Source organism: Seriola aureovittata, chromosome 9, assembly GCF_021018895.1.
Source record: "Seriola aureovittata isolate HTS-2021-v1 ecotype China chromosome 9, ASM2101889v1, whole genome shotgun sequence".
NCBI classification, from domain to species: domain Eukaryota; kingdom Metazoa; phylum Chordata; class Actinopteri; order Carangiformes; family Carangidae; genus Seriola; species Seriola aureovittata.
In genome coordinates, this window is record NC_079372.1 from 3,527,172 (window position 1) to 3,553,390 (window position 26,219).

The 26,219-nt window shown below is 40.7% G+C and overlaps 1 protein-coding gene across 1 annotated transcript; it reads right to left on the minus strand.

Moving 5' to 3' along the window:
* Positions 1-1,733: 1,733 nt before the first annotated feature.
* On the minus strand, positions 1,734-25,419 carry ctnnbip1 (catenin, beta interacting protein 1). Its single transcript, XM_056385630.1, has 4 exons — positions 25,266-25,419; positions 16,129-16,243; positions 14,279-14,369; positions 1,734-5,061 (listed from the first exon to the last, which is right to left on the minus strand). The coding sequence occupies exons 2-4, from the start codon at positions 16,222-16,224 to the stop codon at positions 5,003-5,005; spliced, it is 246 nt and encodes an 81-aa protein (XP_056241605.1). The 5' UTR covers positions 16,225-16,243; positions 25,266-25,419; the 3' UTR covers positions 1,734-5,002.
* Positions 25,420-26,219: the final 800 nt, after the last annotated feature.

Here is a 26,219-nt window from a genome sequence, read left to right on the forward strand (position 1 = left end):
AGTTTTAATGTCAGTAAATGATAGCTACCGTCCAAAGAAAAAACTGTCCAGCAGCTGGTGTGTTATTCCCAGGGCTCGCTGCCTCTGAATTGCAGGATTCTTATGCATCTGTGAACGAAGGCTTAGGAACAGTGAACAGATGTTAGTCATTAGCACAGGGAGAACATGAAGCCTCTTTCCCCTCATTTCTGGTGAGTAGATAGCAGCAAATTCCAACAGCTACCTCAATTAAGTCCTGACAGGAAAATGTACGAGGCTGTGGCTGGTTATCGTGGGTAACAAGGTAAGTGGTTGTGTTTTTAAATGACAACATTTTACAGTGGATGTCATTAACCCTGCGACAAAGACAGATGCTGAGTGTGAACTGCTGGAAAGCACGAGAACATGTAAGTGACAGTAAAATGACAACATCTCTTTTACTGCAAAATACTGACAAAAAAATCACCCATCAAGGCCCACTTACTTACTTGTTCTGGAGCTTTTAACCAGATCATGCTGTCTTCATCAGCAGATGAAATTTGCTCAGTTGTCATTGAAAAATTCCAAAAACATTTTTCAGACCTCTGGAGAAACTGTCAGTCCTCGTAAAAACTGAGCAGCTTCATCCGCTGATGAAGACCCTGTCATAAATCACGACGCTTCAGAAGAAGCGAGTAAGTGGACCTTGAGTAAAGTTGCTTGGATGTTTTCACTTAATTTTTATTTGGAACAAAAGATACAGTTGTACACATTATACAGCATAATTAATTTTTTTACTATGTTCCTCTTTTTAACATTCAAAGCCAAGAAAATGAAAATGATAATAAAAAACATATTCGTGCACACAAGTCACACATGCAGTAGATGTGTTCACATTTACACTCACTAAAACCCATCTACATGTGTAAATAAATACATTTAAGGCTAAAGAAACTAAGGAGAGGCCGATAAAATAAATAAATAAAAAGGGGGAGGGATCTTGCTGCAGACATGTAATTGTGCCACTTTTTACCTCATTTATGGAGAAAAAAAATCTGAACAACAGATAATAGCTTAAGGACCAAAAGGGAATTCATATAGTCTTATTAGTTTAGTTAAAATCAGAAATAGTGATACATTCTCAACCCAGGATTCACAGCAGCATTGAAATGTATTGACTTCAGAGAATTTTACAAATTCCATCTACTGATGAAAACCATAGAATACATGATGTCTGGGAGCTCCTGAACAAGCAAGTAAGTGGCCCTTGAGTGAAGTTGCTCATGATGTTATGAAGACTAAGAATTTCTCTAGATGTCCAAACAAGTTGTTAATATAATGGAAAATAGTTTAATAACAACTGAGCAAATGAGACATGCTTCATGTTAAAAGCCGCAGAATAAGAAAGTAAGTGTACTTTGAGATTTTTTTTTTGCTGTGTTGAAGGTCAAGAATGAACTATTGAGAGCTCAAATTCATAATTATTTAGCTTTACAGTAGCCCTGCAGTTTTCAGACCAATCTGAAAGTTTAGCATGTCTTTGTACACAAGCTGCATTTTTCACTTATCAGACTGAACACGACTCGTCTATGCAGGCGATAAGAGGAACAAAGAAAGTGTGATTTTACCATTATTATGACTTTGCTGAATACTTTTGCATGAGGCCTTATCTGAAGACAAGCAGCCATTATGGGCTTTAAGAACAAGTTTCTAATCTCTGGGCTGCATGTTTGAAGACACTGAACTTTATCATGGAGAAAAGAAGAAAAAGCAACTTTTCACTGTTTAAAATTTCTTTAATGGTTCAGTTGGTATAGGATTTGGAAGCATTAAGTCAAGACATGGTCAGCAGCCATACAAAACAAAACCAACTAATCAATGAGAGGAAAATAAAGTACAAAGGGAAAAAAAAAACCCTAAAAGAAAAAAAAAAGAAAGAAAGAAAAAGAAAAGGACAATTAGGCAACGTCAGGTCATCACAGTAAAAAGATATATCAACCCTAGTCAAACTCAACAGCATGCTGACAATCAAAACTGGTAGCAAGTTCAGTGATGGTCACACACACTTCCAACACACACACATTCACACACATTCTCACACACACGCACTCACACACACGCACACACACACGCACACACACGCACACACACAACTTGAATGAAGGCTGTAGAACAACCCTGATAGGTAAAATGTACAGTAAGACACCTTTTAGAGAAAAACAAAAACAAACAAAAAAACAAAACAATGCATAGACAAATAAAGAATGCTTTAAAATAAAAGTAAACATAAAAAGACAAATTTCTTTGTCATAGGCGGACAGCGTGACGGGTCTGTTGGCCGTTTACATTGCGATGATTGTTGAGGACATTCAAATAAAAATTATTGCCAACAAGACATAATGGATAACACCCATACAAAAAATGATTTTTTTTTTTTTTTCTGAAACATTTTAAAAGAGCTAGTAGCTTCCACAAATGTCAAGAATGTACAAACAATGGTCATTGTGGCAAGGCTTCAAAGATCCTCAGCTCCACTTGAATGAACATTATAAACCACGAGGCAGACATGCTTGGCTTTTAAACGTTTAAACAATTATTTTAAGTTATACAAGTTAACAAACTGTATTTAAAACACATTAAATATTGAGCATGTCACTAGAAAAACATGTTGGCTGTTAACAAATATCCATTTGAGTTATTCCAGTTGAGTCAATAAACACAGAAGATATTTTTTGGAAATCACCAAAGGAATAAAAACATGGTGACAAAGTTGTCTTTTCTCCATTGAACCAAACATAGAATCTCTGCGCTAAATATTAAAAGGATTTTTTTGCAAATATCCAATTAATAATAGTGCAAGAGATACAGTACAGTCAGAGATAGCACACAGCTCTTATGTTTGGCTTCACATGTTTAGTTCCAGGTAGTTAGAAATTAGAGTTTGTATGATTTTAGTGTGAACAAAGAGCCACTGCTGAGCTGATGATACTGAAGAGTGACTCGTGTTAGGCTTTAACTATCTACTGGTTCTCCATCTTTAATGATGCGTTGGAGCAACAGGGAGTCAATTCAGTAAACAATAAATTACAACTACAACTTGTCTCTTATCAATTTTCTTAATCAATATGTTAATTTTATCTTACAGATAAAAAAAAACAACAAAAATACAATTGACACAATCAAATCATTATTGTATTTTCCCCAACTATCTGTACAATAAAAAAAAAAAAAAGGTTTTACATGTCACAATAACCCAAAACAGTGGTATTTGTTTGGGGAGAATGTGTACACTTGTGTTTCATGTGAGTATGTCTGCTAGTGTCTTTAATTCTTAACACTTTCCTCATGGGGAAAGCATTGCTGCACTCTCAACAGCCTATGGTTCAAAATAAAGCAGCAGAGGAAACGAGTGGGGCCTCATTTGTAACAATTGAGTACGCTCAAAAAAATACCCTCACCTTAACGCAGAAATCCCATCGAGAATGTCACAAGCCTCATTATCCTGCCCTGTTAACTCCCATAATTAAACATGAATGATTAATGACAGGCCTGTTGTGAGTGCTAATACACACATCAGTCAGTTTGTCATTCAAGTCAGACTACAAATTTCAACGAGAAATATTACACCGTGTAAAAATGTTGCAGATCTTGAGCCGCATCGACTAAGTGTTTTGTTTTTCTCACAGCTGCAGTGAGCCGTGCAGGATCTGAAAGCCAAATTATTCTGAAAGGAAGATATCAGTTGGTAAAGCAAAAACAGGCAGGGGTGAGAGGTCGGAGTTCACCGGAGCTCACTTCACTTCACCTCATAAGTGTGTCTGGTTTGTACAACTGATGCGAGTGGAAAAACAGGCTTTGATTCGATGTTAAGTGAAATGCATTGTCGGGAGGATTTTATTGTACATTTTACTTTGACGTTCCCCTATTAGAGATTTATCGGTAGAAAACATTTAACATGATTTATAGAACACTATAATGGAGTTGTACGCCGCTATAAGGACATTTTTAAGTTTTAATTGATGTACAGTATTTGTTAAGAATTATAACCTCCTATAAGGTCAGCTGCAGTTTACTATATTGTCATTCATTATCTGTTTATACGGCAGCCAATTATCATCCATTTATCCATCCGTCAGGAGGAGTTAAAGCGGTGACAAATGCATTAACAAACCTCAGAGCTGCTTACAAATACATTATAGTGTGTTATAAACCATTTATTAAATGTTTGTTAATTCTAAATCAAGGGACATAAAGTAAAGTGTTTATGAATTTATTTTACAGACTTGCCTTCAGCATGCAGGTTCCAGCAAACGTGTGGCCGCTCTCCAGAAACAGCTGTATCTCTAAATCCCAACATCTGCGTGGGAGATGGTGAACGCATCTTTCACACTTGTTCTTTATGCACACAAACTGTTTAGAAATGAGGCCCCTGGTGTGACAGAATACAGAAGCCTTTATAACACGACAGCTAAATCAAAAACAATTTCAGCCCCGTTAGGGGAAGCAGAAATAATTAAAATCTCTCCCCTAACACGATCAGTCATCACACTCACTGCTTGACCACAACTATATTTCTCTTTGCTTCAATCAGCTGCTGACTGGTCGATTCCTCCAGTGACCACAGCAGATAAAACACGTAACACTGCCTAAAGTCTCAACACAGACAAGATAATACAAAACAAAACCAACCCTCCCCCATCAAAAAAACAAAAACAAAACTACATTTGATATTCATCCACACAATCTGTGAGTGTTTTCACTGACTGCCTTGTTGCCAAGGCTTCAGCCCACAGTGACCCACTTGAGTGCATCTCAGGTAATGGTGTGCCAGCTTGTGTGAGGAGGAGTCGGGGTGGAAAAGCCTGGGGGAGAGTGAGGCGGCCACCTCCTGGTGTCTCTTCCCCACCTCTTCTGTCCCATCCTGGTGCCCCCTCCTCTCCTGAGCTCATCAGTGTCGTGTTTGTGGAGTTTGGGATGCTGTGGATCACGTGCAGGGCGGTATGGGGGTGGGGTGGGATGCAGTGGGGTGGGATGGGGCCCAGGGTCACTGTCGCCGATCCTCCGTCTCTGACCGTGAGAACGCCATCACCACGTCCTCAGCACCTGAGAACCAACAGCAGATTGTCAGATAAACCTCCTGAATCAATTACAATTAAAAACGCAGATTACGACTACACTGATGTTTGTATGACATGCTCTTCTGCCACAGCTGAAAACATCATACATTACTGAACACCGAGGAGAATCTGTAATTCACTGTATCTGTTGCAGCTGTTGGTAATGAGGGTTTATTAAGGACAAGTAAAAGTTACTTTCAGGTTCTTCTAACGGAAAAACAGTTTCAAAACATAAACCAACATCCAGAAATGTATCCCCTCTTACTGATAGACTATTTAAAGTGTCAAAAAGGAAAAAATCCAGACATAAAGTAGAAATCAACTGACAACTTGACTTAAATTCCAGCTGATTTGCTGGATCTGGAAGTATGACGTGTAAATGTCGAGCTCAGAAAAATGATATTTACTTTTCTGACTAAGTGGAAATGTGTCATCTGTTTGCTTCATATCGATACTGGGTGCGAGCTGCAGTGGGCAGTTTTGTGTCCACACTGATTAAAGTCTAAATGTAAGAGCACCTGCTGACCAATACACTTACAGAAACACGCAAAAGACATTATATACATCAAGATATATCCACGTGTACAATTCCCTCCTGTACTGAAATGTAGGAGCAATCAACTGCGATCGGACACACACACACACACACACACACACACACACACACACACACACACACACACACACACATTTGGTCTCGATCGTGTGGCTTCAGAACAGGACTCTGTCTTGACGCATTGTGTGAGTGGAGTCATGTTTTCTACAGGTCCTTGGATCCTGTCGGTATCCTGAAAATCCTGTCAGCTGTGACTGTAAAGCTGAGAGGGAATATGCAGCCATGAAAATCCTTTTGGTGCATGCAGGTAATTTCAAATACTGCCATGTTCACCTGCTGCAAAGCCACTGCCTAACATCCCCGCACCCTGACAGCAGATACTGTGGCACATTGAGCGGCCCCGGTGACAGCAGCATCTACTCCGCCATGACAACAACGCCCATTCAATCTCCTCTGCTGCTGCAGCTCTGGCTGTCTGTGGGTAAACCATACTAGATTTCAGCTTTTCATATTGACCTCGCTAAAATGTGGAAAAGAATCAATAGGCACAAAGAAGAGAGGCTGAAATGATTTAAAGTACACACAGTCTGATTTCTTTCCATTCTTTTTATGCCTCTTTCTCTTTTACCCAGTTAACAAGGACCAAATGATAATTACAGCCTCATCTCGGTTGAGTCAACTAAATGATCCTGCCAGCTACACAATAGGACTTAGTCAGCTGGCTTTTGTTTAATAAGCAATCATTCATTAGTCTGTTGCCAACTGTGTTTAATCAGATCGTTTGGGCCTGCCCACACCTGCTGGGACAGTCTCTCCCTGATAAATGAATATACACTTTCAACTTCTATTAGAGTAAGGGCAAATAAAATTACACAATGTTCTTTCAGCGACTCATATATCCAACTGTTCTTTCATATAGGCCAAATGTTTTTGGCAAGAACTCGTTTTAATTTGAGCAATTCACCCTCCAAAAGAGAGAGAGAGAGAGGGGGAGAGAGAGAGAGAGAGAGAGAGAGAGAGAGAGAGAGAGAGAGAGAGAGAGGGAGGGATAAAAAGTCTTCAGCCAGATGAAGTAGGAAAGTATTAAAATCCCTCTTGCACTGTCATGCTCGGCAGCCTGGTGAAATGCATTTGCTGCTTGGTAATGGAAGCAAATTGACTGTGGAATATATAAGAACATAAAGTACATACAGCAACATTTCTAGTCTCCTCTAACCCTTAATTAAAAAAAAGCGTCTCTTAAAGTTGAGCAGGCCAAATGAAAACTGGGTGCTGACACCAACAGTGAGCTTGATCACATAGTGAGATAAAAACATCTGACAAGCTACAATCACATAAATATCATTAACACCAAGTTCCACACCTTTGCAGACGGTCGAGAAGAATTCCTGTCGGCACCTCGTGCCTGTCTGCTATAAAAAGACTTTCTTCTGTGCAGCCCCAAGTGCTTGTTAGATTTAATTATTGTGGAGATATGAAAGTAGGCCAGGGACTGTGAGCTTCCACATGTATTTGGCACAAGGGGCGGACCCTCCTCATCAGACAACACAGACCCTCGAAACTGAATTTTTTTGTCTTTATCTCTAGTGTGAAGATAATTAGCATGTTTCTATGCTGCATTCAGGTCATCGTGAGATTGGTAAAATCAAGACTTCTGGGGGAGGTCTCTTTTAAAATGAACTTTCAAGTTCCCCTTCCCGTGGGAGCTCGCTGGCCGACCAAATAAGGTTTTGGCAAAGATAAAGCCAGTCGGCAAAAGCAGCACCAGGAGAGGAAACTACAGACAGAGTGATGAAGGAAAATATTGACAGACACATGCTGTTAGACTTCAATTCATAACATAAACCTCATCTGCATGGTGACAGTATGTTGGGATAATCATGCTTGAACAAGAGACAATTATGTAATAGCACCCAATAGGAAATTTGACCTGATTTACACTACTGCTGAATAGCACTGCTGTTCGAGAAGATGTTTTGGCACAAGACCTTGTAAAAACAGCCATTTGTCTGTATAAATGTCAGTCTGAATGATTTTGTGGCTGTGTGAAGGAGTTCACCCTTGTGTAATGGGCAGTTCAGAGGACGGACATGTCAGACATTGCGCAACTTGAGCCCAATGACCAGCAGAATCGCTCTCAAAATACACCCACAGAGCTGAGAGAATGGCTGGGCTATATCTGTTTTACTTGAGTGTGTTGCCTGAGAGTCATGTTCGGACCTCGCCCTGCCACAAACACACACATGGTTATACAATACACACACAAATACACACACATACACACATGTAAGCTCTAGCCAACACGATGGAAACGTGAGGTCCCTCAAAGCTGTTGCCTAGCGACAGATAAAAATCAGACTGCATCAGTGGATGGCAGGCTGCTGCTCCTGCTGCTGCCTATGAGCAAACAGCTTCTGGTTTGTTTCAATGCAGCTCAGCGTCTGGCTGCTCCCCGGCCCCTCCCTCCACTGTGCACTGATCCCCCACCTCACCCTGCACGGTGGAGCTAAACAGAGCAGCTCCGGACGGTGGATTACATAAATAACAGCAACAACAGCTATGTCATCCAATTTGTCCTCCATAAATACTTTGAACGAAAGAAAAGCCCCCTCATTCATAACAGAAATAGTCTTTCCAGAAGAAGAACATGGAGGAAAGAGGGTAAGTATTTCAACACAGAGTAAAAGTCAAGAAATCAGGGAGAGACATGAAACATGTCTCAGGCTGAAATACTAGAACTATTTGATTGGCTGAGTGACAGAAAATCTTGGTCATTGAAAAATTCATGAAAAAGTCATTTATCAAGCAAAAATTCCTGGTTCCTGCTTCTCAAAAGTGAGAATTTGCTGCTTTTATTTAATTGTAAATTGAATATTGTTGGCTATGTTCTCTTGGTCAGAAAAACTTTACCTTGGGATCTGGTACTTTACCTGATGCTTTTCTGACATTTTATGTACAAAGCAATGAATCAATTAACCAAAAAACCAATCAAAAGCAAACAAAAGTCTCTCGTCACACACTGAGAGACTATAGATCAATATGTGGTTGAGAAAAGGTAGAAAAAAAAAACCCACACAACGTTCCACTGAAACCTCTCAGGATGTGAAAGCTGTGAAATGAACCCAAAGGCAGCTTGTTTGAAGTTAAAGTCCCTCATCACTGAATGAGAAGAAAAGCAGCCATGATGATTCCAGTGTTGCAGTGATGAAGCTCTGAGTTATTAGTCAGAGCAGCAACAGCATGTGAGGTCACAATCTGTCCAGGGTCAGCTGAGAGGATAAAGACACAGGACCACCCCCTCCAAACACACACACACACAGACACACACACACACACACACACACACAGACACACACAGACACACACACACACACACACACACACACACACACACACACACACACACACAGACACACACAGACACACACACACACACACACAAACACACACAAACAGAGAAAACGACAGCAGGGGCCGGTTTAAGAAGCCCGATACACAACAGGGGTGTGTGTGGTCCAGCTCAATATGTTGACATCAACAAACACAGCGGGTCTACTTTAACACAGCAAGTGCCATTAATGAATGATTAGCTATTTCAGGGTAACATAACTGCACTCTACGAGCAAATTATTCAAATATAAAGTCCTTTCTCTTATCTTATTCTTCAGTTGAGTCAGTTAAAAGAAAATGAAATGAATTAAATTTATGGTTACTATTACTTCTCTTCCTTCTTTCTTTCTGATTATCCTGGGCTCACATGAATATTATACAGGGATTTAAGTTCAGACCTCTGCACCGCTTACTAATGCTTGATTATTGTTTTGATGACATTTTACATTACACTACCATTAGAACCAGGCTCATTAAAAGTTTAGAAGAGAGACTGAGAATTGGAGTGTGTCTGTCTTTTCCACTGGATGCAGAAAGGCAGTCAGCCACATGTCTATCATAGCATTACAAAATATGAGAAAAGTTGATAAAAACAAAACAAATTCTAATGAACTATACAGGATATGAAATGCAAATTAGGTAATAATGCAGCAGATTTTTAGGGAGCAGGTTCAGAATGCAAAATGAGTTTGGTTAAACTTTTAGTTTCTGTTTCCAATTGAGCAGAGAATAGCAGAAAGAGAAAATGGCTGATCCAGCACATCTGAGTTGGAAACAACTGTTGTAAAACTACCGTATAACATCTGTCTACACAACCTCAAACCTACTGACACATCTGAAACAGAGAGGAGAAAATCAGACCTCTGTCTTTCAGCAAGTTGAGTCAGGTAGATGTGGTGGTTCATAAATCTGAGTGTCTGGCTCTGATTCATGCTGCAGTGAAGAGCAGGATAAAGTAAGAATCAATACCACTCTGCCCCAGCTGAGTCGCCAAACAAAGGCGGGTCCGTGCGCTGTGTCACTGTGCTTTCTGTTGAAAAGGCAGGTTTAAGGATTGCATGATACTGGGACTGTATCACAGACAAGAAACAAGATTGTATATTGATTGCTCAGGGCTGTTGTAATATCTGAAATGAGAAAGGCCATATTTTTGTAAGCATGGATGGGACTGACAGAGAGAGATTGGAATATCACACTCTGACTGTGTAATTAGCACTCCAGCTTGCCTCCAGGCCCCCTAATGACACCTGCTCCAATCTACCGAAGCAGCACGTCGCAACAACACCAAAGCCCACAGGGAAGCTCCGCTTTCCTGGGACAACTGGGGTTGCTATGGCAACCCTTCCTCGTCTCTCCTCTTTTGTTGAGGCCTCAGACGTCCTTCTGGGAGGAGTAAACTTTCTCCGTCAAATCAGACAGGATAACAAGTTCTGAGACGATTGGCTTTATGCGAAGCTCTGACAAACTCTATTGTTTTAAGTGACATGATGTCAGTTAGAGAAAGCCGTGAATGGAAGAGTTAAAGGAAGGAGAATAACAGCCTGCTTGTTAAGACAAAACCAATATATTCCCCATAGTATGCTGTAACTACTGTGCTGCAGAAAACTCTGCACCAGAGTGACACAGTTATTATTCAGTATACCCCAAAAAGGAGCAATTTACTCTGAAACAAAGCCATCCAAAAACCCAGGCCTCACTTAATGAGTTCACACTTCATTTCCAATCATAATAACAGCGTTTAAACATAGCATGTTTAGTCCTGCTCGCCCACAAACCTCTGCTTCTCTGTGCCGCCAAAATTCAGCTACATCAAGGTATTCACAAAGCTGAGTGGAGGAAAAGAAAAGAAAAAGAAAAACATTCACAGCTCCACCGCCTTTGGCAGAGAATTCCTCTTTGGCCTGATTAAAATTGCAAAACTAAATTCTGTATTTGCATGTATGGTAATCAGCCAATTAAAACTATCTGAAATGCAAATTCAGTGACCCGTAGACTTAAAAGAAATATGAGTGGCAACCCCCGAGTTGGTTTTCACTTGTTCCTTACAAGGAAAAAAACAAGAGAACATTTGACAGCTAAGGAGAGTTTGAGAGAAAGATTCAAGGTCTTATCGGATGTGATGATGGATGACAATGTTTCTGGACAGATTAGACTGCAACACCTACAAATTTGTTTTCTTATCAGAATATGTTAAGCTGCAACAACAGCAATGATGTAATCCATTTGTAACATCAGCTTCTCGCACCTACACTCCTATTTAACATTTCCTGAATGCAGTCTGGCCTTGACTGAGAATAATCAATATCTGAGTGTGTCTCCACTACGCCATTGTGCCCTCAACGCCCTCTAAGTAGCCACCATTCGATCGATGACGCCATGTCTGACACACGACACTATCGCTCCACGCAGAGACCCCTTGAGGACACTGGTATCAAGGCATCCTGCATCAGCATGTTCAAACTATGTTCAGCTTCACATCGCAGGGGGTGGATACTGTGGCTGAATCGGTTTAGTTTCTTACTCCCAACCGGAGAGATAACTCTCTCTAAGACAATGATAGGAACTTTTATGCTGTTGCTGGCTGGACCACATCATATACTTGTTTGCTATCTCAGTCTGAATGTGTGCTGAAGGTTACATCCGTGGCAAAAACTGGAGCATCAAAATGTGCTTTGCAGCTTTGGAAAAAATAGCTTCAAAAAAAGTATATAAGTCAGCTGTGCAGCCATGTCTGCTGCAGATACTGACCCAATCGGTATGAGTTCTGAAGGTAGAGCTGCTGGGACGGGTATACCAATAATACAAGATCAGACACAGACACAGACAAACAACTCTGCCTGGAACACTGCTGACCAGTCACAGAAGGTGTCCGCGTGGCTACTGGGACAGGCCGTGGTCCTACTGCATATAGCAGGATGCGGGAAAAGGTCTGCTGTCATTGTAATGAATTGAGCACAGGGTGAAGCACAGAGAGTGCAACCTGATTTATCTCCACACCCGTCTGGCACAGACATGCAAGATTTAACCAGTACAATTAACAGATTGAACTTCAATTCAATTGTGTGAATGTCTCTCCCCCCCCCCCCGCCTCATCTTCATGAATAGATTTCCCACAGTATCATTTATTCTATTCTATTCTTTTATATTCGATTCGTAAAACAAAATTACCTTGTATTATGTCACACTGGTAATTTGTTGTTTGAAGTCTGTGCCTCTGTAAAATGACACTTTTAAGAGGCACAATGACTATGCACGTTGCCAGGCAATAAAACGTTTCCTTTCATCTATCGTTTTTACCATATTACCAAGTCTAAATGAGATCAAATAGCGGGCTTCCCTCCTCATGTAACTGAACCTCTTCACACCACCTCAAAGGATCCCAAATGTGCTGATACTTACAAACTGCTGTCCTTCAGTGCAGTGTTGAATATTTAAAAGTGATTAACTCTCAGCTATCTCCACAATGCCTAATCACAGTACTTTAGACAAGATGCAGGCCACAAATAATTTATTGCCACACCGAAGAGCTGGCAGGCTGCCGGATGACACTAAATGTGTCTGTTTCTGTGATGTATAATGTATACTCGGAGCACCTTTAACTAGTCATATTCCTCCATAATTAATGAGGCTCTTCGTAGCTGTATTGACGCAGCAAAGACGTGGAGTACTGTATCTACTAAAGGGCATGAAGAAACAGAACGAGGCCAGGCAGCACAAACTGACAGCCAGTCTGCAGTTGTTCAGAAAACATCCTTCCTAAATGAATGATTTAAGAAAATCAGTACTGATCTCACATTTGGGCACAGTACTTTTTAAGATGTGACGCTGTCCGTCCTGTCTGATGCAATGCTTTATATTCTGCCTCTCTCTGAAGAAACACATTTTAATAATGAAATGTGTCTCTGATGCAATGATCCACATTAAAATTTTGATGATGCATCCCATACTGCAGAATGAGCCTGAATTTAACAAAATATGACAATGTAGTTTAATAGCCTGCAGGCTAAAAAAGAAAACACAAGAGAAGGACAAAAAGACAAAGTCACTGCGCCTGTTACTTGCCTCCTTAATACCTTATATAATCATAAACCTAATCCTTCTTCATCACAGAAAATCACATATTTATCTTTTTTTCAAACACTGATTGTTTCCTTGTAGCGAAAGGACACAGATATGGAGACAAAACACTTCACTAAAGGTAAAGTGTCGCAGCCAATCTTCCAGACTTAAAGCTCCCTTGAGAGGCCAATATCATATAGGACAAAGCAAAACCTGAGCCCCAGCAGGTTTTACCACAGTAGGACAGCAGGGCTCCTACATGACCCTCATGTTTGGACTGCAACTGGAAAGCAGCTGCTAGTCTACTTACAGAAAGAAATGAACAAAATAATTACAATTTGCTGCTACTCCATCAGGTAACTGCAGTGCCTCTCCACATGTAGTACTTTTTAAAAAAATCTAGCACCCTCTTGTGGTTTAAACGTATGGAAACTGTTCAGGAGCTAAACAAAGCTCAACAGCGCTCTCCAGTGCCCCAAAGAAGCATGAGCAGCATATGCAAGGTCATATTATTAAGCAAACCAAGTCTCACAACAACACGCACGGGTTAAGGTTACGGTTAGTGATATGCTTTCACAAATAAACACCGCAATTTTTTAAACGTGGTTCTCTATTTAGGCCACTTGTGAGAAGCAGTAGTGAAACTAGCAATGTACTCATGCTGGAGATGAGTCACTTGGTTCCAGTCAGCCACACTGTTTGCTGTGTGAGTAATCTCACAGTGCTGGTGGGCCGCTGAGTCGGCCTCAGAGCTCAGTCAGGGAATCCGTTAGGCCGGCTGGGGTACAGATTCTAGAGGAGCGATGTGTGCGGAGGGATTTTCCCTTGTTTTCAGTCTTGGCACAGTAGCACCTCTGCAACGTGTGAGCACGGTGTTTGTTTTAAATGTGTTTCGTGTTAACCGCCTGTCATAAACACAGACTGTTCATACTTGTTAAAACCAAAACATAAAAATTAGAACTACAGATATATTAAAACTAATAGTGCAACTATTGACCTGCATTGAAAATGTAACTTCATCACATTTGACAATGAAACAAAATTCAGAAAATTCCAAACTAATGAATAATTAGAAATAATTAAAGCTATAACAACACTAGCTGGATGACTGAATGTGTGTGTGTGTGTGTGTGTGTGTGTGTGTGTGTGTGCGCGTGACTGGCCTTTGAATGTGTCAGCGAGTGTGTCACAGCCTTACCCTGGTCTATGTTGTGCTGTGGTAGCTGGCTCATCTGACTGTGGACCACACCTGCGTAATTTCGGAGAAAAGCCTCTTCACTCGGCGTAAGCTGAAGAGGAGTACACAAAATAAAATTTCAAGTTATAACACAAGCTCATCTAAAAGGAGAAGTCAAGCATTCTTTTCTAATGCCAATAATACTATTAAAACTATAATCATTCTCCAGGAAGCAGGGATGTAACATTGTGGAGTTTTTACATGAATTCATTTGAAGAAATAATGTATTTCTTTTTCATCGGTAGTGTTAACCCCCCCAAATCCAAATTATACATACTGACTGTGCACTGACTTGCACTATTGTATTCTTGTTTACAATGTACACAAACTGATTTTAATTTCATATAGACATTGAATGTTGTTGTTCATTGTTGTATATATTTATAGAGGAATCTCTTATTTCCACCTACTTGCACGTACACAATAGTTAAATGTGCTGTTTTTATCCAGCTCTGCTGTTCTTGGTTTTGGCTGTATACTCGGCCAGTAAAGCTGATGCTGATCACAAAGTTGGTCTTTCACTCGCTGAAAATCTTTTAATGTTGTCTCTTGGTGACTAGTGTTTCAATTCTGTGGTTAATAACTCTGTGAAGCACTTGTTTGTTGTTGATAGGAAACTCTACAAAAATGCAATTTAGAGCAACAAACCTAAGAGAATAACACTTGGGGTTATGAGTTGATAGTTGATAACGATGTTAGCTTTCAGCCATGTAATGGGAATTTCTAATCATGGTATCAGAAGATATATTAATTAAGAGATTTGGCCTATAATTTATCATATAACTAAATTAATGCACACCCTCGAGCTTATGTCCACACAGACTGAGCATTTACAGTATCAAAGTTAAACATATGATCCGTGAATGACGGCTCCATTTCAGGGTTGTCATTTCAGCCAGCGACGGAGGATTTTTCTGCCTGAAATGAGTTAGCCATAGTCATTAAACTATTCCTGAGAGTTGCCCAAGTCACAAAATTAAGCTCTTATCTGTTTGTCTGGTTAGTGTGCTGTCATACCACTCCCACAGGCTGAGTGTAAAGGGGAGGGGGCTGTTTGAAAGATGAAGACCTTGCATGAACAAGTCTTTGCCTTTGAATCTGCTTGATACTGTATCATCTGCAGCCTCATGATAACCATTCAGAATGCCGTCAGGTTTTTGTCCTCCAGAGTGCTGCCTCTGGAGACTTCCTCCAATTCAATGTCAAAAGTGGCATCTAGACAAGAATCACTACCTGAATTCCTGTCACTACCTGAGCAGAACAGAAAACATATCTGTGGATCTACTCTATGTGCTGCCTGATGTAGACGCACTGAATCTGATGGAAATACTTGCTGAGTGATGAAAGTGTTTATCCTCTCCAGAAATTATGAAAACATCAGTTTTCACACAACCAGGAGACAAAGTTTGATTTTTAGCATAGCTTCAGTATGTCCTCTGTCATCATCTCTTCAACAGAAGAGATGTGCTACTCGTAATTTACTGTGAATCTATGCTGAAGTTCTTGACATGAAATAATTTGCTCTAAAACTCAAAGTCTATAGAGTTTCTCTCTCAGCTACTGCAAGCACCTCTCTTAACGACACATTTTGGCATGGTGATGATGGTTTCTGGTGTCGATGGCCAAGGTGGAAAGGCTGATTAGGGGCAGATTTAATAAGATGAAGATGACGACTTGTGACTTTGCTCGTCAAACAAAACACATTGTGTGCAGTAGCTGGACAATAAGAGTTTTTTTGAATTTTGAATTTTATTTTTAATCTGTAAAATGTGAATACCCAACTACAAAATGCCACACCACACTGTACTTACATTTGATCCCATTTTCTTAAGCATGAGCAGGACCCGCACTTTCTGTTGGATGTACATGTCTTCAGGAGACTTCCCCGGGGCCTCCTCGCGGTTCATCCCCCCTGCTCCTGTGGCTCTGAACACACAAACAAATCCAGATTACACAAGACCTGTGAAAAATCACAGCTACGCAAACACTCACTCACAGAGTTATTAGAGGTTAAAAATACTCAGTCACACAACCTGACTAGTCATTAGATGACCGAATGAAATTTTTCTATTGTGAACACTAACCCCTGCAGCCTGGAACATTGGTAGTTAAGACTGTTTCAACCAGGTAGCTACATCGTGAGTTAACTTGTTTTTTTTTTCCTTTTTATTTCGTGTGTTTTGTATTACATGACTTCTGTACTGAATACAGCGCCGACAGAACCTTACATAGTGTTCTTGGCAGTTCTCTTTAGCAGATATGAGGTTTAGGCTCTTACAGTCAGCAGCATTGAGCTGACACCCCCTGGAGTATTACTATTACAACAACATAAAAGACAGACTGCATTTCAATTATCAAATGTTTTCTAATCTGACTTCTCAGACGTAGAGCACCAGGCTGGATGTTTTACCATTAGGGTAAATAATACAGATGGTCTGTGTGTGATAAGCACTTCATTTATATAATCCAAACAGTGATGATATTGGAAGTCAGTGGCCTTGTCTCAGTGCAGTCATAGTGCAGTTTTGGCACTTCGCAGCGTGAATGGCTGTCATTAATATTGCATGGCAGTTTTCACACAGATCTCGCCACTGCCTGCTCCTTCCATCTCTTATTCTCCGTCTAACTAATGACCTATTTTCACTGTCAGTCTGCAGAGATGCGAAATATAGGCAAAGGGGGAGAAAAAGGGGGAGGGAAAAGAAGGCGATAAAAGGAGCTGCCAAAGCTAATGCGGATGACGGAAAAGGGATAGGTTCCGCTGTGATAGCGCACACACATCAAGGTCGGCTGCTGTCGCATTAGATCTCTGTTATAACACACCAACAAGATGAGGCGTACAGCACAGCTTGCTATATACAGCCTAAACTTTCTAATTGAAAAATCTAAAACAAACAGCAAAACAAAAACTTAAAGGATAAATCTGGTTTATAGAGAGAATATCAGTATGCAAGTCAGGATTTGTTCTGCCCTAAGAATCTTTCATAAAAAGCCTACGGGAGCCACAGTGACTATGATAGTTCTGGCAATTTATTTTGGCCTCTTATCTATACAAAGGACCACTAATGCATGTTGACAGGCGGTTTGATGTGGGGTTATATTTAATTGAGAAGCTGGCTCGCTGTCCCCCCCGTCACCAGAGCCCAGGGGTGGAGGATGAATGGGGCACCGTTGGCCATTGGCTGGCGTTTGGGTGCCACTGTGAGCGTGTGGATTCATCCAGATCAGAGCAGCTGGAGAGCATGCTTCTGGCTACAGGCCTTATAATTATAGCAACCTTTGGTGGCCGTTTACTGTAAGCAACTAACACTTGACTTTGTCTTCTTGTCTGTTTTCAGTCACACACAGTGATAGCGGGACACTGAATAAAGGGCAGATGAATACATTAGTTATTCACTTCAACCTCCCGAGCGTCAGACATAGTTTAATTGGAGAGCCGCTGAAGACTCAAAGCAAGACAGACATGAAAAGATTGAGAGCGCTTGCTGGTGTCAGTTCAGTAGCTCAGTGCACCTTCAGGGTAGTGGTGGCGGTGTGTGAATGCGTTTGGGTGGGGGGTTGTGAAAGGGTGATGGTGAAGGGGGTTCAGGGTGGGGGCGGGGGGGGGGCCCCAGTAGCTTCAGAACAGCAGCAGTGACACGTTTGATCAAGTATCCAAGCTCCTCGCCAGAGAGCTGCGACTCCAGGCACAGAGACCTACCAGCGAGACGACACACAGTATGAAGAATGACAGAAACTCATGAGCGCAAATCTGCCAGTCTCAGAAACACGCTGGGAATAAAATGGTCACTGTGTACGAGTGGATAAAGAGTAGAGGATGAAAAGGAGAACTGAAAAACACAATTCTCTAATTGCCAAAAGGTGTCGTCTCGTCTTTGGATTTGTAAAGCCACAAATGATTATAGAACAAACATCCATTAATATTCAGGAATATTTTGAGACTTGACTTAAACTTAAACATTTTCATGTCTGCTACTGCCCATTAATCATCTGTATAAATAGGCCTACTGCTTTCACGACTGATGCATTTCTGATCCTCTGATGTTTTGCTTTTGAAGTTTGAAAAATGGCCATATTTAGTACCATCTATGCTCAGGCTCCTGACTGTTTTGAGGGTTGCAATTGGTATTTTTACCAGCCTGAAAGTTTTATTTTATCTTATCCCACTTTCACAGTGATATCTGCTAAAAGAACAACAAACGCAGTACATGAAATCCCATAGGGAGAGTCTCTGTAGCAAGAAGAAACAATGTGGAATTGTAAATGAGGGTGATCAGGGATGTTCTTTTGTTGTTGTGACATGTTTGTGAAGCCACTAAAAAAAGAGTAAAGGGGAAGCAGTCAGATCCCATCTTTTTGTGGAGTTCACCTAGTCTTCTTCAGGCTAGAGGGGGCAGAAACACTAATTTGTAGATGACTATTTTGGGCTGCACATTAGCTACAGAACTGGAATCATTACAGTTCTCGTACTCAGTGAACTGGATGACAACATGTATACAACAGTGATTAACACTGTGCATATTATTATGTAATGGGTAGTTTCATCCCTGCACTCCTACTGAACCAACTAGGTTTCCAGCCATGTTTATAATTCCAGCAATGCTCCAGATGGTGCCTGCCTCACTGCCACAGACTTAACCTCCAAATAATGCCTTTCAGGGTATCAGTGGTACAACATTTGAAACACACTGGCTGGGTTCAGCTCAAGATGAATTTAAAACCAAGAATCACACGTTTTCAGAGTATTACGGGCCTGCATTTGAAAATGATAAAAAATATGACTGCTGCAACTAACTGTTTTCTTTATCTTTTTTTTTTTTTTTTTTTAATGAATTTGCTTCTTGAAGTGTTAAACAATAGTGAAAAAAATCAAAATTTTCCCAGGCTGTTAAGTGAGACTCAGTGTTCTTGTTTTATCTTAGACATAGACCAAAACCTGAATATTTCCTTTGCCATCTTAAACAAACTCTACAAAGTCTAAAACTCAAACATTTTAAATGATGCATTACATATGAGAAGCAGAAACCAGCTCGGGATTTCTGCTTAATAAAATGACAGATGATTAATCAAATCATAATTAATTTTCTATTATCCCCTTACTCAATTAACTGACAAATCGTTTGCACCATAGCTGCAATGATTTGTCCATAAATCAATTAGTGCAATGCAAATTAATTTCATTTCTTCAAACTCTGTTCTGATTTAACTCTTAGAAACACTTAAGACATAAAACATAAAATAGGGCTGCCGATTAATCGACGTATAATAGAGATGGCAATATGGCCAAGTGCAATAACCAAATTGCAGGCGCTGCAATGTTTTGATAAAGGTAAAATGTGTCACAACATTGTTGTGCATTGTTAGCACCATAAGCCTTGTGGTGCTACATAGACGCCTCGGCCTATAAATCATATTCTCTAGAGTCTAGACGTACAGGGACATGTTGGTTTGGTACAAGACCCAACAAAAATCATATCATTATCGTTTTAAATTATTACGCAATATGATTTCTTTTTTAAACCTTGCAGCCTTAACACAAACTCCTCTATTTATTGAGGCCAGTGTCTGAATTACATGTTTGCCACTTCAGCAATGAGCCAAGTCCATCTAGACCACTCACTGAACTACTTTCTGTCCAATAGACATGAAAGACTTGTCAAGAAGCAGCGACAAACAAGAAAATTACTAATGACAAAACTGCTAAAAAAAAAAAAAAAAAAAAAAATCTGTAAATAGCATCTTAGGAAGAAACCTTGCTATGTGTAGCCTACTAGGGTCATTCTGGCATTATTTTGATGTACATGGTCTTCTGTGTAACATTTCTTAAATAATTTCAAGGACAAGAAACAAGGATCCCGTTCGATTCCTTTGTGTGTGCCTGATGTTCGGCTCTAGAGGTGGGCTGGCTCAACACTAATCCCCGGAGGGATGCTCAGCCTCAGACACATGCGGCTAATGTTCCAGACGTAATCAAAGGCTTTCTTTAATGCTGATCTAGGCCTAACCCCCCCCCCTGCCTGTGTTGCGCTCTTGTCAATGTTGTGATGTTGGGCTGAGCTGAGGCCCTCTAGGCAGCCCAGTGAAATCACAACATCACTGACACTGAACTGAGAAAACTTAAAGGAATGACAACAACATGGGGGAAAGATTCAAATTTCCAATCTGCTCACATGGCAGTGGTGTGAGAAATAAGAGATATATATTGCATTAGGACTGCAACCTCATTATCTATCTATCAATCATTCAATCAATCAATCAATCAATCAATCAATCAATCAATCATTTTTTTTAGATTAATCATGAGTAAAATGGCAATAACAAATTCCCGGAGCCCAAGATGGCATCTTAAAATGTCTTATTTTCTTATAGATATTCAATTGACAATGATATACAACAAAGAACAGCAACAAATCATCTCATTTAAGACATTGGAATAAGAGAATGTTTGGCTCCTTTTCGCCATTTTTTCTTAAAAAATGATTGAAACACTTAATCAAATGCAAAAATTGTCGGTCGACTAATCGATTAAAGGTGGTTCATCTTTTATGGTATTTTCATATTTAAATCATGGTAATCAAAAATGTCAGTTGCTCTGTGTAAGTGCTAACAAAAATTTTAAAAATTTGTATTTAGGCATATATGAATGTGTAATATATGTACTTTAATATATGAATTTAGAGTTCAGTTTCTCTGTTGTGTAAAAATCCCAGGATATATATAATTCTTAACAGACAAAACATTTATTTCTAACTTTTGTACAGTTATTTTGTGTTTTGTTTGTCTTACATCATTAAACTACACCAACATGAAAACCAAACATGGAGGAGTTGCTGCTACATTATTTCTTTCACTTAAAAAGGTTTCAACACAAATAAAGAGACAGGTTTCTCTTTGATAACTTCTGTGCTGATGAATAAAATATAACCATCAAAATATGCCCTGTTTCAGAAGGATAGAAGGTGTAAAATCATATTGTGATTTAGAATCACTGTTGTTGTGATTATTTTCAGCGTTTACAACAAGTACTGCAAAATGTCACACAGCTCCTGCGTATGGGATTAGGTTCACATTTGCTGCCTGACAGAGGCTCTGTGCAACATTTCTACAGGACATGTACACGTTCAGTAACGCCACTTTACAACAGAGAGAAGCCTATTCATTGCATGGCCACTGCATTCCAGATCTCTAATGTACATTTGTCTGTATGTGTCTGTTAGTGCCTCTGAAAAACAAAAACACGGCCTCTAAAGACGGTTTCAACACTGTGACCAGGCCACACAGTGCAGTGAGGGTCTGCTGCCAGGGATTACAGTATGCAATGTGATAGGCCCTCACATTTGCTGCGGGTCATGAAGAGCAGAAGCTGCCACAGCGCACCACCGGCCCAGTCCCACATGGCCCAGTCCACTTGTTGAGCTTGTTACTGGCTCTGGCTGCTCACATGATGCAGGACGTCTGATTGTTTCACAAATCAGATTCCTCTAGCGAGCAGAAACAGAGGAAACAGGCCTCTTGAGTTGGCTGACTGTCTTTGAGTGGGCTTTAGCTTTATACAAATGCTGCTAAAAGCCTAAACATCAGTGGACCTAAGAGGTCAACAGCTTCCACAGAGAGGAAAAACTGAGAAGGAAAAATAGCTTGAAGTCAGTCATGAGCTGCTGTAGCATCCCGAGCAAATGTGTGAGAAACTTAAGTAGGGCTACAACCCTGGTGTGGCTGCCAGCCGAGCTGCCAACAACCTGGCCTGGTTCTGTGGAGCAGCTGTGTCACTGCAGGTACACACACACACACACACACACACACACACACACACACACACACATGCGCGCGCGCACACACACACACACTCACACTCTTCTACCGATGGATAACCATGTCAAGAAACCTGTTAAAGCAACTAGAGATCATACTGAAATTAGGACAAACATTATTCTCATTTATTGTCATATTGCGGTAAAGATTATGTTCTCTGATTTTATAAAAAATACAGATATCAACTAAATGAGTTAAGAGACTTTATTTGACAATTGTTTCTTTTTGGCAGCACACCCAACACTGCAGTTCAGCAAAATAAACAGCAGTTTCATTGGTTATTTTTAGAGCTGCAGTGATTAGTCCATCGAGAAAAAATTTACTGGCAACTATTTTAACCATTTTTTAATGTAAAAATGTCACATATTCTCTGGTTTCAGCTTTTAAAATGTCAGGATCCAATTTATTTGTCACATATGATAACTAAGCTGGGTTTTGGACATCATTGATTGTTTCACTTCATAACATGTTTAAAGGTGTGAACAACCCCTCGCAGATTCTCAGAGGAGAAGATGAGGTCCTCTAACTGTATTTTGCAATTTTTGCTTGTTTTTCTGACAATTAACCCATCGCCTTCAACCCTTATCATAATTTTGACAGTGATTTCAGAACTGCTGCCAACACAACATAACTTACACACATTCAAATGAAAACTATTTGACCAGCCATGACCAGACTGACTCTCTCAGGGTCGAGTCAGCGTGGGGTCTTGAAACAGCATGAGCCAGACGAGCAGACACTGCAGGGCAGAAAGGCTCTGGCTTGGACTTACTGGATGTCTGCATGCTGCCTTTGTGTGGAGCCATCTCCTCACATGTACAGTGCCCACAACAATGGCTACAGTATTTGGGGACAATGGTGATGAACTGGATTGTGAAAACATGATTGATAAGTAGGTCATGTCTTGTTGTCACCACGTGAGGCATGAACTCAAACAATCCTGCTCAACTGTACAGGCTTAGTTCATAGCTGGGTTTCTGGGTGTGCTTAACTGTTCTTTGACTATTTCTGTTTCCACAATAAATTGATGCTAGGACCTAGAGAGACTGAATTACAGCAGGCTGGATATGACATTTCCAAAATATATAACTAACGCCATTTGGAAATTATTCATCAACAGTTAAAAAAAAAAGATTTCCCCATTATTTAAGCTTCTAAATTGGCCTGCAAGAAATATATTGTACATCTGCAATACTGCTACAGTTCAATTAAGAACTGGTATGAAAATAAACAGTTTTTCAGCAAAAACACTTAACAGTAAGATTTAGACAACCTGATTTTCTAAATGGTTCCACAACATGCAATTTGATACAACCGAGTTTTTCACAGACCATGCTATGTAACATAATTAAATATGGTCTATGATCTCAGAACATCTTTTCTCGCTCCTCTGGGTCTCTCAATGGAATTGAAACAGAAGCTGCTGCCTTAAGCTGGTCCCTTGGGGGTGCGGCTGTAAGATTTCAAAAGCGCCAACGTCAAGGCAGGGCATAAAATTCTGATTTGCGAACAGTTATATGATCTCTCTGCTTGGAATGATACAATGCTATGCAAATGCACAGGGTACCACGCACAACAGACAAAGAACTGCACACAGAAAAGATGGCTATGACTTCAAGTTTGATTCTAAAGTTGGAGGCCTCTGTCATTTGGACTAAGGGTGTAAACGACGAATAGATGCAAGCAGCTCTTGTATCATAGTGTCAGGCCACGATGCCTGGTTAATGCTGACAAGCTGAAAGGTGCTTGTGCCAAACGCAGAGCAAGAGGTTATGAGATGAACCAGCCCTTCCTCCCAAACACTGCTCACAGGCAGCTGATGAGGTCCCCTCGGGGCTCGAGGGAGTTGAGCAGCCGCTGAAGAGCACCTGCCCTGAATGTGAGGAGGCGAGGAGGGGAGAGAGGCGAGGCCAGCGGTCTTAATCTCTCTCCAAAATCCAGCCAGCTAGGGGAATGTGCAAACTAAGGCAGGCTTGACATACTGTGGGTCCATGACCAACTCTGCTATTTGCCAGGAGGATTCAGTGTGCTCGCCTGTGGCCAAGCTCTGACACCCACTGACTGCAGCACTCATCAATGCCCTGCTGCCGGCAGGATGCCAGCTTCACCACTCAAAGGGTTGTCAGCTATCTGACATGTGGGGGTAAGCAGACACTGTAAAAGGCAGGGTGGCACAATGCATCTATGGGTGGCATGATCCAAAAATAGAGATTCAATGATGGAGTTATGTGAAAAGCAAACGTGAACATGAAAACTAATTTGAAAGAAAGTGATCAGATGTTGACCAGCTTGCGTGGTTGGAGCAGCATTGTAAATGTTCTCTTAGCATTGCCTTGGCTGACTGGTGGGTGTTTGGTGAGTGGGACAAATAGGTCTGTAATTAGTATTTTCATGCAGGCTTGAATCAAGTACGTGTGGTCTGCTGAATCTCGTCAGCAGGAAAACAGAAAACTGTTCTGAGGTCGTTATTTCAGACACGTTACGTACAGTAACATCATGATGGTGGGTACAAGTAAAACAAACTGTTAAGGTTAACGCTGGCGACAATCTGCCTAACGCTCACTAACGTTAGCTGAGTAACTGATCGATTTTATTAGTTTTCTTCAAAGACAAACTCTGAATGAAAAATACATATAACACAGCAAACAAAAAACCCGAACCGCAAACACACTAGACTGAAAGTAAAAAAAGCAGATGGACACACATGACTGTGAATGGTCCTTGTTATCATGTTGCGGGACGCAGACTGTTCAAACTGTAGCAGCGCTCTTGCTAGCAAGCAACGAGCCTTCAGCGCAATCTCGATATGGATCTGAAATAATATCCGCCATGGAAAAATGCGTAGACACTACTCTTAATGACTAACAAATCGTCTTCATTTTAACCTGGACAAACATTTCATTTAGTCTGTACTAAACCCACGCGACCCTTGGCAAAGCAGTCAGTGCTAAATAGCCAAGCTAGCTCGCTAGCATGCCCGAGACAAAAGCCTGAATGAAGTTCCTATGGGTGCAAACACCATCCAGGTACCGCCGCTGTGCCAGAAGTGTAAACGCTGGGATTCAAACACACCTATCGTTTCTAAAAACCCCTGACAATATGCACCACGTCAAGAAAACGAGACGTGTGAGCTTACCCCTCCTGGTCCAGCTTTTCTTTCTTCTGTGCTCTGTTTGAATGGTGTGTTGTTGTAGGAGGGCGTCCTGTTCCGGGGTCACATCCCTCCAGTCGGCACAGCTACGGCGGACTGACTCAACGCAGCGAGGGTCCTGCTGGTTGATCAGTACTGCTGCCGGCCACCGGGGGCGCCATCGGCACAGCCAACGCTGCACATATCAGGGATCAAGGGTCAGCAACTAGGCTTAACCAGGGGCCTGTTTTTTCAGCCTGTGTCGATGTCAATGTACAGACAATGTATGATTTCTTGTTTTATTTGTTAAAGTATTTTATTTTATTCATGAATAGAACAGATTTATAGAACTTGCTGTTCTAATGGAAGAGCAGTATGACAGAATGGAACTTCAAGGGGCCCCAGGGCAGAAAATGGCTGTTGGGCTCCTATTAACCACCAGTGTACATGGTCGTTTCATTATTTCTCTAGGGAACCACTTGGCCATCAGTTGTACAGGTGGTTTTTTGAATAGATGATTCACAGAAAATTGACTGGCAACAATATTTTATAATTTGATCAGTCATTTTATAAGCAGAAAAGGCTAAAATAAATTAATTGGCACCAGCTTTGCACATTTTCCCTGTTTTCTATAATAATAAATTCAACATATATGGGTTTAAGGCTATTGGTCAAACAAAAGTTAATATGTTGTTTCCATAATTTTCATAACATTTTATACAATGAACAATCAATTGATTAATAAAAAAAAGAGATACTGATGAAGAAAATAATTGTTGGTTTCACTACCTTCCTTATTTACCTTGTTTTCTGTGTGTCAATTACTTGACACACAGAAAATATGGAAGAAATTTGATAAAACACAATGTTACAACAAATGAGTAAAATATAAACTAGATTTTCACACAGGCCCCCCCCCCCCCCCCCCCCCAACACCAGAGTACAAGATAGAGGATGATG